This window comes from Gopherus evgoodei, chromosome 1 (assembly GCF_007399415.2).
Source record: "Gopherus evgoodei ecotype Sinaloan lineage chromosome 1, rGopEvg1_v1.p, whole genome shotgun sequence".
Taxonomy (NCBI): Eukaryota; Metazoa; Chordata; order Testudines; family Testudinidae; genus Gopherus; species Gopherus evgoodei.
In genome coordinates this window covers 358,680,919-358,696,460 of record NC_044322.1, presented here as the reverse complement: position 1 = coordinate 358,696,460, position 15,542 = coordinate 358,680,919, and the positions used below count along the sequence as shown (strand labels likewise).

General features: G+C 43.1%; 1 protein-coding gene across 2 annotated transcripts in view; it reads right to left on the bottom strand.

The window, feature by feature from the left end:
- Positions 1-605: 605 nt before the first annotated feature.
- Positions 606-15,542, bottom strand: part of MKLN1 (muskelin 1) — a 192,301-nt gene continuing 177,364 nt past the window's right edge. For both annotated transcript variants that reach the window (XM_030574364.1, XM_030574455.1), the window contains 2 exons: positions 4,431-4,485; positions 606-928 (listed from right to left, as the gene is read on the bottom strand). In XM_030574364.1, coding sequence (XP_030430224.1) covers positions 807-928; positions 4,431-4,485 — 177 coding nt within the window. In that variant the 3' untranslated portion in view covers positions 606-806. The remainder of the gene's footprint in view (positions 929-4,430; positions 4,486-15,542) is intronic.

The following is a 15,542-nucleotide window of genomic DNA, read 5'->3' as shown; positions in this document are numbered from 1 at the left end:
CTTGAAAAGTTTGTCATGAAAGCAGCACAAGAGAGGCACAGACATAAAACCATCCCTGAAGAAATTCTTGTACCAGCACCTCCTGCACTCTATTTTCAAAGGTTTCTCTGAGGTTCAAACTTGACTGCCAGCTTTAAGAAGAAGGCTTCAGAGAATGGAAGCCAGGCATTTACAGTAGCACCAGCTAAATATTTATGTTCACACTCTATAGCAAATCCAATTACACACTAGTGTTAGTCAGTTTCTCAGACTATAAGAGGGTGGCAAATTTGAGACATATCCTCCTTCACACTGTACATTACAATTACAGGACTCAAGTCAAAAAGGACACACATTACCTTAATGTATAGCAGTGTCCTGCTGCCAAGCTACATAACTGCTGTGAATAAAGCCAGTAGGGCAAAGCAAATGTCATGACTAGTTACAATCAAGCAAGAGGCATTTAAAAAAAAAAAAAGTAAAACCATCTTCAGTTTCAAGGAGCCTGAAATATCTTAGCATTTCCCCTACAAGCAAAAAGGATGACTGCATGATTGATTTCTTCTTATATGTGCTAACTCTTAAGTCAAAATCAGAAAATATATATACATACATATATATATATATTTTTATGTCAGTTACATTTTATTAGCCTAATTCAACAAGGGGAAAAACCTCAGGTATTCATTATACAAGTATAAAGCCCCATTCAAAGACCCAGGGGTCACTACATTACTGCACCCAGCAGTCAATCAATGCAGTAAAAAAAATTAAAATACTGAAAATGGATGCTTTTTTCTTCTTCCACATGTCCAGTGATTTTTCTGTCACAGTGTAATGAGGTCTACCAGGTTGCCTTTAGGGGGAGTCATGTTGTCAGGAAAGAAATTTACTAACGTATCAAAGAGCTGAGTTCTTTGCGCATAGGTATGGTCAACATCCGAAAATCCTGGGTGAGTGAGAACGACAGGAAAAAAATAAGTCAAATTTCAAACATGAAATAAATGAAGCAATGAAATATGCCAAGTATCTACATTTTAAAGGAATGCAGAATACTTGCAACTGTCTCCTCGTACTCTTTTCTGAAATACACATCACTGCACTGGCTGTGACCAAAAGTCTTTCCCAACCTTGCATCACACATCAACATTAACAGTCCAGGCTGTTTATTCAGCCCTGCTATCCACTGCCACCAGTTTATCCATAATACATACTCTAAACCTGCCTGGAGTTGGTCTGCCCCACATTCAAGCCAACATCATACAAGGGCAATGGATTTATATGTAGGGCCCTATCAAATTCACGGCCATGAAAAACCCGTCACAGACCATGAAATCTGGTCTCCCCACCATGAAATCTGGTCTTTAGTGTGCTTTTATAGACTCAGACTTTAGGGTCAGAAGGGACCAATATGATCATCTAGTCTGACCTCCTGCACAAAGCAGGCCACAGAACCCTACCCATCCACTTCTATAACAAACCCCTAACCTATGTCTGAGTTACTGATGTCTTCAAATTGTGGTTTGAAGACCTCAAGCTGCAGAGAATCCACCAGCAAGTGACCCATGCCCCACGCTGCAGAGGAAGACGAAAAACCTCCAGGGCTTCTGCCAATCTGCCCCAGAGGAAAATTCCTTCCCGACCCCAAATATGGCGGTCAGCTAAACCCTGAGCATGTGGGCAAGACTCACCAGCAGCACTTAGGAAAGAATTCTCTGCAGTAACTCAGATCCCATTCCATCCAACATCCCATCACAGACCACTGGGCATACTTATCTGCTGATAACCAAAGATCAATTGCCAAAATTAAGCTATCCCATCACACCATCCCTTCCATAAACTTATCAAGCTTAGTCTTAAAGCCAGATATGTCTTTTGCCCCCAGTACTCCCCTTGGAAGGCTGTTCCAGAACTTCACTCCTCTAATGGTTAGAAACCTTCGTCTAATTTCAAGTCTAAACTTCCTAGTGTCCAGTTTATACCCATTTGTTCTTGTGTCTACACTGGTACTAAGCTTAAATAATTCCTCTCCCTCCCTAACATTAATCCCTCTGATATATTTATAAAGAGCAAGCATATCCCCCCTCAGCCTTCTTTTGGCTAGGCTAAACAAGCCAAGCTCTTTGAGTCTCCTTTCATAAGGCAGGTTTTCTATTCCTCGGATCATCCTAGTAGCCCATCTCTGAACCTGTTCCAGTTTGAATTCATCCTTTTTAAACATGGGAGACCAGAACTGCACACAGTATTCCAGATGAGGTCTCACCAGTGCCTTATATAACGGCTTATATATTACCCTATGCTATACAGATTTCATGGGGGGAGACCAGCATTTCTCAAATTGGAATTCCTAACCCAAATGAGAGTTGCGGGGGGAGGAACAAGGTTATTTTAGGGGAGTTGCTGTGTTGCCATCCTTACTTTTGTGCTGCTTCAGAGTTGGGTGGCCAGAGAGTGGCAGTCGCTGACTGAGGGTCCAGCTCTGCAGGCAGAGCTCAAAAGGAAGGGTGGTAATACCATACCATGCCACCCTTACTTCTGTGCTGCTGCTGGTGGTGGATCTGCCTTCAGAGCTGGGCTCCTGGCCAGCAGCCACCGCTCTCCAGCCACCCAGCTCTGAAGGCAGCGCTGCCACCAGCAGCAGCGCAGAAGTAAGGGCAGCAGTACTGCAACACCCCCTACAATAACCTTGCAACCCCCACCCCCAACTCCTTTTTGGGTCAGAATCCCCTATAATTACAACATTGTGAAATTTCAGATTTAAATCATGAAATTTACCATTTTTTAAATCCTATGATGGTGAAATTGACCAATATGGACCATGAATTTGGTAGGGCCCTATTTATATGTACTGGAACGTCCACTCCAATTTCTATGATTCACACCACTGGTATCCCAAAGGGGTCACTTTCAATCATAACTAATTCTTACTACATGAATGCAGACTTGTCACATTGACTGAAACAAGGGGAATTTTCCTTTAAAAAGATACAGGACACAAAGAAAGGTGCAACATATCCTCATTGTTACAACGCAGATATTAATCTTAACAGGATTAAAAAGAAAAATACCTTTGTGTATTACCATAATCATGTACTGCAAAATATTGGAATACCATATTATCCAATTAAGAAATAAAGACAGTGTAGATGCTTTCTAAAGTTAGGATTTTTTTTTTTAAAGCTGAAATATTTTACATTAATAGGGCAAAATCAAGGGGAAAATGATCTACTAAAATACAATTTAAGTATTCAGTTTCTTTAAAACCATATACATGCTCTTCATGGGAAATTTAACTCTGTGGCTTATACACAGTGAGAATGTTACAGTAGATAATTCCTTGGCACCACTGTGATAAAGGCTAATTTGCCTTGTTACATTAGAACAAAAACATTGGAAACTTTCAACCACTGGTGTCAAGGAGTTTTTATTTAAAACTCATCTTAGAAAAATGTATCTGTTGATAATGCTTAAACAAGATCAGCACAACCTCCTCATCCATTTGGACAAACTGTGCAGTCTTTTTTTCCTACCCTGTTATTCTTGAGATGCAAATTGCCAATTCGGCTAACACCAAAATTATCAGTGCTTACATAGCATGAAACGAGGAACTACTAGGCAGCACAGAGTTAGAAAAACAAAAGCCAAGTAATGCCTCTGGCCTTCTCATAGGTCAATCTCCAAATTATCATTCAAGTAACTATGAAAAATATCTTGTTATTGGATGTCAGGGGAAACAAATTATGTTTTGGGATTTCTTGTTTTTATAAGTTTACAACATTGTCATCTTTATTATTCTTGACATTCTGTCTAAAGAGCCAGTTTTGCAAAGAACCACCAACCAAATTGCTCTAGGAACTGCACTGCGTTTTCACACCAAACAGAAATCTGTAACCATGCTGCTGGATTCCAAAATGACACGACACAAGTTCCTTTCTTTTGACCAAGGCTTCTGCTTATTTGGGTAATGACGCAGCAAATGGTGTAACAAGAGCTGCAAAATGATCCACTGATACCTGAATTTGAGACCACTGATAACTGGTTGTTTTAAAAATGGGCTTGGGGCAATAAACGCTATTGAATAGAAATGATCTTCTCAGATATTTAAAGGCACTTTTCGGAGAAAAGGTGAGCAAGGTAATCTCTTTTATTGCTCTTTTATTATCTGAAGAAGAGCTCTGGGTAAGACTGAAAGCTTGTGTGTGTCTCAAACAAAAGTTGGTCCAATAAAAGAAACTATCACCCATCTTGTCTCTCTAATATCCTGGGACCAACAAAACTGTAACAGTGCATAAAAAAGCACTTAGCACATTCAGACTGTAAAAGCGTTAACACATTTGTGGCCTACACCTGTTGCACCTCAACAGCAATAGCAGAAATCTTATCACAGTAATAAACCTGGCTACACTTTGTGGTCTTGGCATAATTCATCTCTGGTTCATTATAATACTCACCCAGAGTGGTGAAATCTGAACCAGACTTGAACAGTGCTGAAGCAAGAAGCTGAAACTGTGGGGGAAAAAAAAACAAGAGCCACACAAATTATCCAGATGTTTACATAAGGCAAACAAAAGCTTCTTAAAACAGCAAATTGCATTAAAGGTGGCCCGTGCTGTGTTTACCTAGCACAATGTTCATTCAGATGTATGGTACAGTGGTTGTTGTAACAGAGGCAGGCAGAGCCGTACAGGATTTTGCAACTGCATTTTTTTTTAAACTATAAATATAGATTTTACATGTGTCCATCCCTCCTTTTTTCTTCGGTTTTAAGTGAATTCGGTGTTTAAAATTTAGCATGAATATCATGAAAGGCAACAGCCAGAGCCCTAGAGATCAAAGTCCTACTTTTGCAAAGAAGACACACATCATAAAGGTAATGCAAGCTTCTCCTGAACTACCCCTCCAGATCATTTCTGTCTTGGAATGGCCCCTTCTAGGTATGAGTGTGATACTGTCTCCATGCCCTGTCTCCATGCCCATTCAATCCTTGGTTGCCCAGCAGAGACAACTAAGGGTGCCAATTAGCACTGAATGAGACAGATGTTCATGATGTGCAAAAGGAACTTGACTACAACCACCAACTTTTGTTCATAGGCCAAGCAACCTTTAAATGGTTAATAACTTCTGGTCACTACTAACCTGGACCTGATCATCCATATCTCAGTGCCAATCCCCATCCATTCAGTCCCATAAGTTTTGGGGTTTTCATTAAAAGATTCTCAGGCTAGGAGCATGAGACTCAAGAGTGAGAATGTGATAAGAATAACTTGAATGTAGTAATATCCATCCTTCATGTCTGTACCCTTCAGCTATCGGGAAGCAGCTATATATAGCAACCCCCCCTTCACCATACCGCTAGTCGCCAATTAGCAGAGCTGTACAAACAAATCGAGTAATTAATGTTTCCATAAAGATAATCAGTCCCTTAAGGCACTTTATCATTTCTGTTGACCTTCCTCCTGTTCGCCTGCATCCCTCTGGTACTGAGATGTGCCGATTCCAAAGGAAGGGTGAGGTATAAACATACATAAAACAGAACTAAAATCAATCATTAACCTTAGTGCGCTTGCAGTGCTAAAATGAGCTTCACTGCCACTGCAAACGGCAATGTATGAAAGTGTGATCCTGGCCCTGATTCAGCAAGGTGCTTATTTATTATTTGTATTATCCATGGCCCTAGGAGCTCCAGTCATGGACCAGGACCAGCTTGTGCTAGGTGCTGCACAAATCAAACTAGGAGAACTAAAAGTGTAAGTGTAAGACAAGAGTAAACAGACAGATACAGACAGAGCAATATAAGGAAACAATGAGACAATACTGGTCAGCATCAGAGCCTGTGGTCTTAGCCCACCAGCAGCCTAACCACTGTCAAATTTTTTTGATGGCATCACACTTAAGTGGAGTTTAAAGAGGGATCTGAAGGGGAACAATAAAGTGGCTTTGCAAATATTTGCAGGGACCTCTTCCCAAGTTGAAGGAGACCAGCTTACCCCTGCAGCTCCGGGCTGAAGGGAGCATGCTCAGTTGCTCTGTGGAGATGGCACATGTGCAGTCCAGTCATACTTAGGAGCTATGAGAGGCTCAAGCAAGCTCAGTGTGGATGGATTCTTTGATTTTAGCAGCTACCATCTCAGATGTCTCTACTGAGCATGTGCAAACTGCAATTTTTCAGAAGTTCTATAACTCAGCAAAATTTGGGCAGATTTTTGTTGAGATTTCAAAAGGCACATCCCTGACACAAGACCACCACCTCCCTGTTACCCAGGCCAAATTCAAGTTCTTGTTCCAAAGCATAGGGGAGCTGGAGCTCTTTAAAGAAAGGTCACCAGTATTTATTCCCCCCCCCTCCCCCAACATGGGCAAAACATACTTTTCCCTAGCCTTGTTCTCAGAAATGGCTGACCTGTTTCAGCTGGAGTTTTCCCAAAAATTTCTGACTGAGGCAGACAACTGGCACGGAAAATTTCAGCTCAAATGGTTACAGTCTGGCAAAGTTACTCTCAATTGAAAAAGCAGCAAAGAGTCCTGTGGCTCCTTATAGACTAACAGACATTTTGGAGCATGAGCATGAGCTTTCGTGGGTGAATACCCACTTCATTAGATGCATGTATTCACCCACAAAAGCTCATGCGCCAAAACGTCTGTTAGTCTACAAGGTGCCACAGGACTCTTTGCTGCTTTTACAGATCCAGACTAACACGGCTACCCCTCTGATACTCAATTGAAAAAGTGGTCTTATAATAGGAAGTGTCGGAAAATAATTATAAGCAGATCTACCCAGTCCTGCCTATACGTAGCACCGCCTACAGCCTAGCATAAAACATTTCCTTCTTTAGTTACAATGCATTGCTCCTTCTACAACTTCTGAGTGTGACTGATTCTTTTCATCTATATAGTTACCTTGAACCTATTTATAAAGTGATCATGTGTCCGCACTCAAGTTCACTTTCCAGCGTTCGGGAAGTTTCACTATCAATCTTGCCCTACAGAATTATTTTACTCTCCATTCCTTAGATACTTCTGTTTTGTGTTTTCTCTAGGTTTGTTTATATCCTCCTGAACAACAGTAACATTCCAGGTATAGTCACAGGGAACAGGGGCTGCTAACAGGGAGTTTTGTAAGGGAGTTCTCCAAGTGAAGGAGGAGCAAATACAGCATCCGTGCGGTAAGTGACTGTCTGTAGTGTGTGTGTGTTTGGGGGTTACTTGCTGTGTGCTGAGCTTGTGTTTGTCAGTCTGTTTGTTTGTTTGGTGGTTTGAAGGACAGTGTGCTGTGGCTGGCAGTTGGAGAGTGTGAGCTTCAAAGGAAGGTTTGAAAGCTCAAAGCCTCTGGTAATTGGCTAAGCCTTAATCAGTAGGCGGGGCATTAACTCAGGGCAGGGCTTTATAAAGCTGCGCACAAGCGACCAGGGAGTTTGCGACCAGGGGCTGCTAACAGGGAGTTTTGCAAGGGCGTTTGGAAGGGGAGTGGGAAGGGAGGGGGGGGTCCCCTGTTGGTCCTACCTGTTCCCCTGTAGTCCCCTTAAAACCTATAATCCAAACCATATTCCAAAACCCCTTTCTTTAAACCATCCTTTCATTAACTAGGAGACAATACAGGCAGAAGCCCAGCAGCAGAGTGGGGGCTATCCAGTTTATTGGACTGAGTGTAGCATGTATGATTACCTGCCCAGTGGGCGGGTGGCGTATGTGTGCAGTTGGTTCAAGGAGCTCCTGGCCCTCAGAGACCACGTACGGACTTTGGAGGCCAGGGTGGTGGAACTGGAGAAGCTAAGGGAGGCAGAGAGGTATGTTGATGAGGCTTTCCGGGATACTGTAGAATTGTCCCACCTCCGCTCAGACAGCCTCTGTGCTGTTGAGGAGGAAGAAAGAACCCAGGGAAGCAGAACAGTCAATGGGAGCAGAGGGAAACCTTCCCATAGTTGGGACCCTCCTTCCAGATGGTGCTGGGGTTGCCTCTCGCACTGAGGTTACCTCTCCGGGGGAGGGAACTCCAGTTGCTAGGAAAAGGCAGGTGTTATTAATGGGAGATTCAATCATTAGAAATGTAGATAGCTGGGTTTGTGATGACCGGGAGAAAAGTATGGTGACTTGCCTGCCTGGTGTGAAGGTTGCGGATCTCTCGAGGCATCTAGACAGACCTGTGTATAGTGCTGGGGAGGAGCCGGTGGTCGTGGTACATGTAGGTACCAATGACATAGCGAAGGGTAGGAGAGATGTCCTGGAAGCCAAATTTAGGCTGCTAAGGAAGAGACTGAAATCCAGGACCTCTATGGTGGCATTCTCAGAAATACTCCCAGTTCCACGCGCAGGGCCAGGTAGGCAGGCAGAGCTTCAGAGTCTCAATGCATGGATGAGACAATGATGTAGAGAGGAGGGGTTTACATTCATTAGGAACTGGGGAAACTTTTGGGATGGGGGGAGCCTATACAGGACAGATGGGCTCCACCTAAACCAAAGTGGAACCAGACTGCAGGCACTAAACATTAAAAAGGTTGTAGAGCAGTTTTTAAACTAGGAGATGGGGGAAAGCCGACTGCTGCAGAGGAGCATGTGGATCGGACACACACTTCTCTTAGAGGAGAGTCTGATGATAGGGAATCTCCAGGTTATAGTTAGGAACAGAGAACAGAAGAGGATAATGTAAGGACTGGATCAGATGATAAACAGTCACATAAAGAATCTGGCACATCAGAAAAGGGCAGACAAATAAACAGGGACAAGTTTTTAAAGTGCTTGTACACAAATGCTAGAAGTCTAAATAATAAGATGGGTGAACTAGAGTGCTTTGTGATAAAGGAGGATATTGATATAATAGGCATCACAGAAACCAGGTGGACTGAGAGCAATCAATGGACACAATCGTTCCGGGATACAATATATATCGGAAGGACAGAACAGGTCGTGCAGGGGGAGGAGCGGCACTATGTGTGAAAAAAATGTAGATTCAAATGAAGTAAAAATCTTAAGCGAATCCACATGTTCCATAGAATCTCTATGGATAGAAATTTCATGCTCTAATAAAAATATAACATTAGGGATCTATTATCAACCACCTGACCAGGACAGTAATAGTGATGATGAAATGCTAAGGGAAATTAGAGATGCTATCAAAATTAAGAACTCAATAATACTGGGGGATTTCAATTATCCCCACACTGACTGGGAACATTTCACTTCAAGACGAAATGCAGACACAAAATTTCTCGATACTTTAAATGATTGCTTCATGGAGCAGCTGGTACGGGAACCCACAAGGAGAGAGGCAACTCTAGATTTAATCCTGAGTGGAGCGCAGGAGCTGGTCGAAGAGGTAACTATAGCAGGACCGCTTGGAAATAGTAACCATAATACAATAGCATTCAACATCCCTGTGGGGTGAAGAACGTCTCAACAGCCCAACACTGTGGCATTTAATTTCAAAAAAGGGAACTATACAAAAATGAGGGGGTTAGTTAAACAAAAGTTAAAAGGTACAGTGACTAAAGTGAAATCCCTGCAAGCTGCATGGGCCCTTTTTAAATACACCATAATAGAGGCCCAACTTAAATGTATATCCCAAATTAAGAAACACAGTAAAAACTGAAAAAAGAGCCACCGTGGCATAACCACCATGTAAAAAGCAGTGAGATATAAAAAGACTTCCTTTAAAAAGTGGAAGGCAAATCCTAGTGAGGCAAATAGAAAGGAGCACAAACACTGCCAGCTTAAGTGCAAGAGTGTAATAAGTAAAGCCAAAGAGGAGTTTGAAGAACAGCTAGCCAAAAACTCCAAACGTAATAATTTTTTTAAGTACATCAGAAGCAGGAAGCCTGCTAAACAACCAGTGGGGCCCCTTGACGATCGATACATAAAAGGAGCGCTTAAAGATGATAACGTCATTGCGCAGAAACTAAACGTAACGTCAATATTTTAAAAGGGCTCTAAAGGTGATCCTGGCAATTACAGACTGGTAAGTCTAACGTCGGTAACAGGCAAATTAGTCTAATAGTTAAGAATAAAATTGTCAGACACATAGAAAAAACAAACTGTTGAGCAATAGTCAACATGGCTTCTTGTAAAGGGAAATCGTGTCTTACTAATCTATTAGAGTTCTTTTAAGGGGTCAACAAACATGTGGACAAGGGGGATCCAGTGGACATAGTGTACTTAGATTTCCAGAAAGCCTTTGATAAGGTCCCTCACGAAAGGCTCTTACGTAAATTAAGCTGTCATGAGATAAAAGGGAAGGTCCTTTCATGGACTGAGAACTAGTTAAAAGACAGGGAACAAAGAGTAGGAATTAATGGTAAATTCTCAGAATGGAGAGGGGTAACTAGTGGTGTTCCCCAAGGGTCAGTCCTTGGACCAATTCTATTCAATTTATTCATAAATGATCTGGGGAAAACAGTGAGGTGGCAAAGTTTGCAGATGATACTAAACTACTCAAGATAGTTAAGACCAAAGCAGATTGTGAAGAACTTCAGAAAGATCTCACAAAACTAAGTGATTGGGCAACAAAAGGGCAAATGAAATTTAATGGGGATAAATGTAAAGTAATGCACATTGGAAAAAATAACTCCAACTACACATACAATATGATGGGGGCTAATTTAGCTACAACGAGTCAGAAAAAAGATCTTGGCGTCATCGTGGATGGTTCTCTGAAGATGTTCACGCAGTGTGCAGAGGCGGTCAAAAAAGCAAACAGGATGTTGGGAATCATTAAAAAGAGGATAGAGAATAAGACTGAGAATATATTATTGCCCTGATATAAATTAATGGTACGCCCACATCTCGAATACTGCGCACAGATGTGGTCTCCTCACCTCAAAAAAGATATTCTAACACTAGAAAAGGTTCAGAAAAGGGCAACTAAAATGATTAGAGGTTTGGAGAGGGTCCCATATGAGGAAAGATTAAAGAGGCTAGGACTTTTCAGCTTGGAAAAGAGGAGACTGGGGGGGATATGATAGAGGTATATAAAATCACGAGTGATGTGGAGAAAGTAGATAAGGAAAAGTTATTTACTTATTCCCATAATACAAGAACTGGGGTCACCAAATGAAATTAATAGACAGCAGGTATAAAACAAATAAAAGGAAGTTCTTCACACAGCGCACAGTCAACTTGTATAACTCCTTACCTGAGGAGGTTGTGAAGGCTGGGACTATAACAGTGTTTAAAAGGGAACTGGATAAATTCATGGGGGCTAAGTCCATAAATGGCTATTAGCCAGGAAGGGTAAAGAACCGTGTCCCTAGCCTCTGTTCATCAGAGGATGGAGATGGATGGCAGGAGAGAGATCACTTGATCATTGCCTGTTAGCTTCACTCCCTCTGGGGCACCTGGCATTGGCCATTGTCGCTAGACAGATACTGGGCTAGATGGACCTTTGGTCTGACACGGTATGGCCATTCTTATGTTCTCATTAAAGCTCAAGAAACTACTGCCCCTGGAGCATAACAGATGACCTGCATTAATAGCACTGGGTTTTTTGACTCACAGCAGCACCAGACTGGGAGCTTATATTTAGCTTCTAATTTTATCATCCTTAGGTCTGAGTCACTCCTTTTCAGATGCATGAATCTGGGGACAGCTGTGTTGTTTATACGGAATAGGAAAAATATATGTGCACATTTTTTTTTTAAATCAGTATTAGCAAATTTCAGTATCTGGTATGCCTTTCATCTCATTATTTGCCAGGACGCCACCCACACACTGTGCAGTAATCAACAGCTTTCTATTTGCCTTGGAGACCTGCTAGTTACCTCACCTACGAGCACACCACAACTGTCAGGTCTCCAGGCTAGTAAGACAGAGGCCTGGTCTACACTATGCGTTTAAACCGAATTTAGCAGCGTTAAACCGATTTAACCCTGCACTCATCCACACGAGGCCCTTTATATCGATATAAAAGGCTCTTTAAACCAGTTTCTGTACTCCTCCCTGACGAGAGGAATAGCGCTGAAATCGGTATTGCCATGTCGGATTAGGGTTAGTGTGGCCGCAAATCGACAGCACTGGCCTCCGGGTAGTATCCCACAGTGTACCATTGTGACCGCTCTGGAAAGCCACCTGAACTCGAACTTTTGAATTTCATTTCCTGTTTGGCCAGCGTGGAGAGCTCACCAGCACAGGTGACCACGCAGAGCTCATCAGCACAGGTAACAATGCAGTCTCCTGAGAATCGAAAAAGAGCTCCAGCATGGACCGCACGGGAGGTACTAGATCTGATCGCTATATGGGGAGAGGATTCCGTGCTAACAGAACTCCGTTCCAAAAGATGAAATGAAAAAACATTTGAAAAAATTTCCAAGGCCATGATGCAGAGAGGCCACACCAAGAACTCAGTACAGTGCCGTGTGAAAGTTAAGGAGCTTAGACAAGCCTACCAGAAAACCAAAGAAGCAAACGGAAGGTCCAGGGCAGGGCCGAAAACATGATGAAATACAATAGTGAAAAGTGCAAGGTTATGCATTTAGGAATTAATAATAAGAATTTTGGATATACGTTGGGGGAGCATCAGTTGGAAGCGACGGAGGAGGAGAAGGACCTTGGGGTGCTGGTTGATAGCAGGATGACTATGAGTCGCCAATGTGATACGGCTGTTAAAAAAGCAAATGCGATTTTGGGATGCATCAGGCGGGGTATTTCCTGCAAGGATAAGGAGGTGTTAGTACCGTTATACAAGGCGTTGGTGAGACCCCATCTGGAATACTGTGTGCAGTTCTGGTGTCCCATGTTCAAGAAGGATGAATTCAAACTGGAACAGGTTCAGAGACGGGCTACGAGGATGATCCGAGGAATGGAAAAACTGCCTTATGAAAGGAGACTCAAAGAGCTTGGCTTGTTTAGCCTGGCCAAAAGAAGGCTGCGGGGGGATATGCTTACTCTATATAAATATATCAGGGGGGTTAACGTTAGGGAGGGAGAGGAATTATTTAAGTTTAGTACTAATGTAGGCACGAGGACGAATGGGTATAAACTGGATATTAGGAAGTTTAGACTTGAAATTAGACGAAGGTTTCTAACCATTAGGGGAGTGAAGTTCTGGAACAGCCTTCCGAGGGAAGTAGTGGGGGCAGAAGACTTTCCTGGCTTTAAGACAAAGCTTGATAAGTATATGGAGGGGATGTTATGATAGGATTGTAATTTGGGCAATTGATCTTGGATTACCACCAGATAGGTCTGCTCAATGATCTGCGGGGAGTTGTTGGATGGCATGGGAACTGAGTTACTGCAGAGAATTCCTTCTTGGGTGCTGGCTGGTGAGTCTTGCCCACATGCTCAGGGTTTAGCTGATCGCCATATTTGGGGTCGGGAAGGAATTTTCCTCCAGGGCAAATTGGCAGTGGCCCTGGAGGTTTTTCGCCTTCCCCTGCAGCATGGGGCACGGGTCACTTGCTGGTGGTTTCTCTGCAGCTTGAGGTCTTCAAACCAATTTTGAAGATTTCAATAACTCTATCCTGGGATAGGGGTTGTTATAAAATTGGATGGGTGGGGTTCTGTGGCCTGCCTTGTGCAGGAGGTCAGACTAGATGATCAGATTGGTCCCTTCTGACCTATGAGTCTATGAGTCTATGAGTCTATGAGAAAACATGCCGCTTCTACGCTGAGCTGCATGCAATTCTAGGGGGTCCACCACCAGTACCCCACCCCTGTCCGTGGATTCCGAGGTGAGGGTGGTAATCTCAGCCATGGCTGAGGATTCTGCGGACAGGGAAGATGAGAAGGAGGAAGAGGAGGACAAACTTGTAGAGAGCACACAGCACTCCATTCTCCCCAACAGCCAGGAGCTTTTTCTTACCCTGATGGAATTACCCTCCCAAGCCACTATCCCAGACAATGAAGCCATGGAAGGGACCTCTGGTGAGTGCACCTTTATGAATATAAAACATGGTTTTAAAAGCAAGCTTTTTTTAATGATTTAATTTGCCTTGAGGACTTGGGATGCATGCGCAGCCAGTACAGCTACTGGAAAAGTCTGTTAACATAGACTCATAGGTCAGAAGGGACCAATCTGATCATCTAGTCTGACCTCCTGCACAAGGCAGGCCACAGAACCCCACCCATCCAATTTTATAACAACCCCTATGCCAGGACCGAGTTATTGAAATCCTCAAAATTGGTTTGAAGACCTAAAGCTGCAGAGAAACCACCAGCAAGCGACCCGTGCCCCACGCTGCAGGGGAAGGCGAAAAACCTCCAGGGCCCCTGCCAATCCGCCCTGGAGGAAAATTCCTTCCCGACCCCAAATATGGCGATCAGCTAAACCCTGAGCATGTGGGCAAGAGTCACCAGCCAGCACCCAAGAAGGAATTCTCTGCAGTAACTCAGTTCCCATTCCATCCAACATCTCCCCGCAGACCATTGAGCAGACCTATCTGGTGGTAATCCAAGATCAATTGCCCAAATTAACGATCCTATCATAACATCCCCTCCATATACTTATCAAGCTTTGTCTTAAAGCCAGGAAAGTCTTTTGCCCCCACTACTTCCCTCGGAAGGCTGTTCCAGAACTTCACTCCCCTAATGGTTAGAAACCTTCGTCTAATTTCAAGTCTAAATTTCCTAATATCCAGTTTATACCCATTCGTCCTCGTGCCTACATTAGTACTAAACTTAAATAATTCCTCTCCCTCCTTAACGTTAACCCCCCTGATATATTTATATAGAGCAAGCATATCCCCCCGCAGCCTTCTTTTGGCCAGGCTAAACAAGCCAAGCTCTTTGAGTCTCCTTTCATAAGGCAGTTTTTCCAATCCTCGGATCATCCTTGTAGCCTGTCTCTGAACCTGTTCCAGTTTGAATTCATCCTTCTTGAACATGGGACACCAGAACTGCACACAGTATTCCAAATGGGGTCTCACCAACCCCTTGTATAACGGTACTAATACCTCCTTATCCTTGCAGGAAATACCCTGCCTGATGCATCCCAAAATCGCATTTGCTTTTTTAACAGCCGTATCACATTGGCGACTCATAGTCATCCTGCTATCAACCAGTACCCCAAGGTCCTTCTCCTCCTCCGTCGCTTCCAACTGATGCGCCCCCAACGTATATCCAAAATTCTTATTATTAATTCCTAAATGCATAACCTTGCATTTTTCACTATTGTATTTCATCCTATTTCTATTACTCCAGTTTACAAGGTGGTTCAGATCTTCCTGAATAGTATCCCTGTCCTTCTCCGTGTTAGCAATACCCCCCAGCTTCGTGTCATCCGCAAACTTTATTAGCACATTACTGCTCTTTGTGCCAAGGTCAGTAATAAAAAGGTTAAATAAGATCGGTCCCAAAACCGATCCTTGAGGGACTCCACTAGTGACCTCCTTCCAGCCTGACAATTCACCTTTCAATACGACCCTCTGGAGTCTCCCCTTTAACCAGTTCCTTATCCACCTTACAACTTTCATATTCATTCCCATCTTTTCCAATTTGACTAACAGTTCCCCGTGCGGAACCGTGTCGAACGCCTTACTGAAATCTAGGTAAATTATCTCTACCGCATTTCCTTTATCTAAATAATCCGTCATCTTCTCAAAGAAGGAGATCAGATTGGTTTGACACGATCTACCTTTACT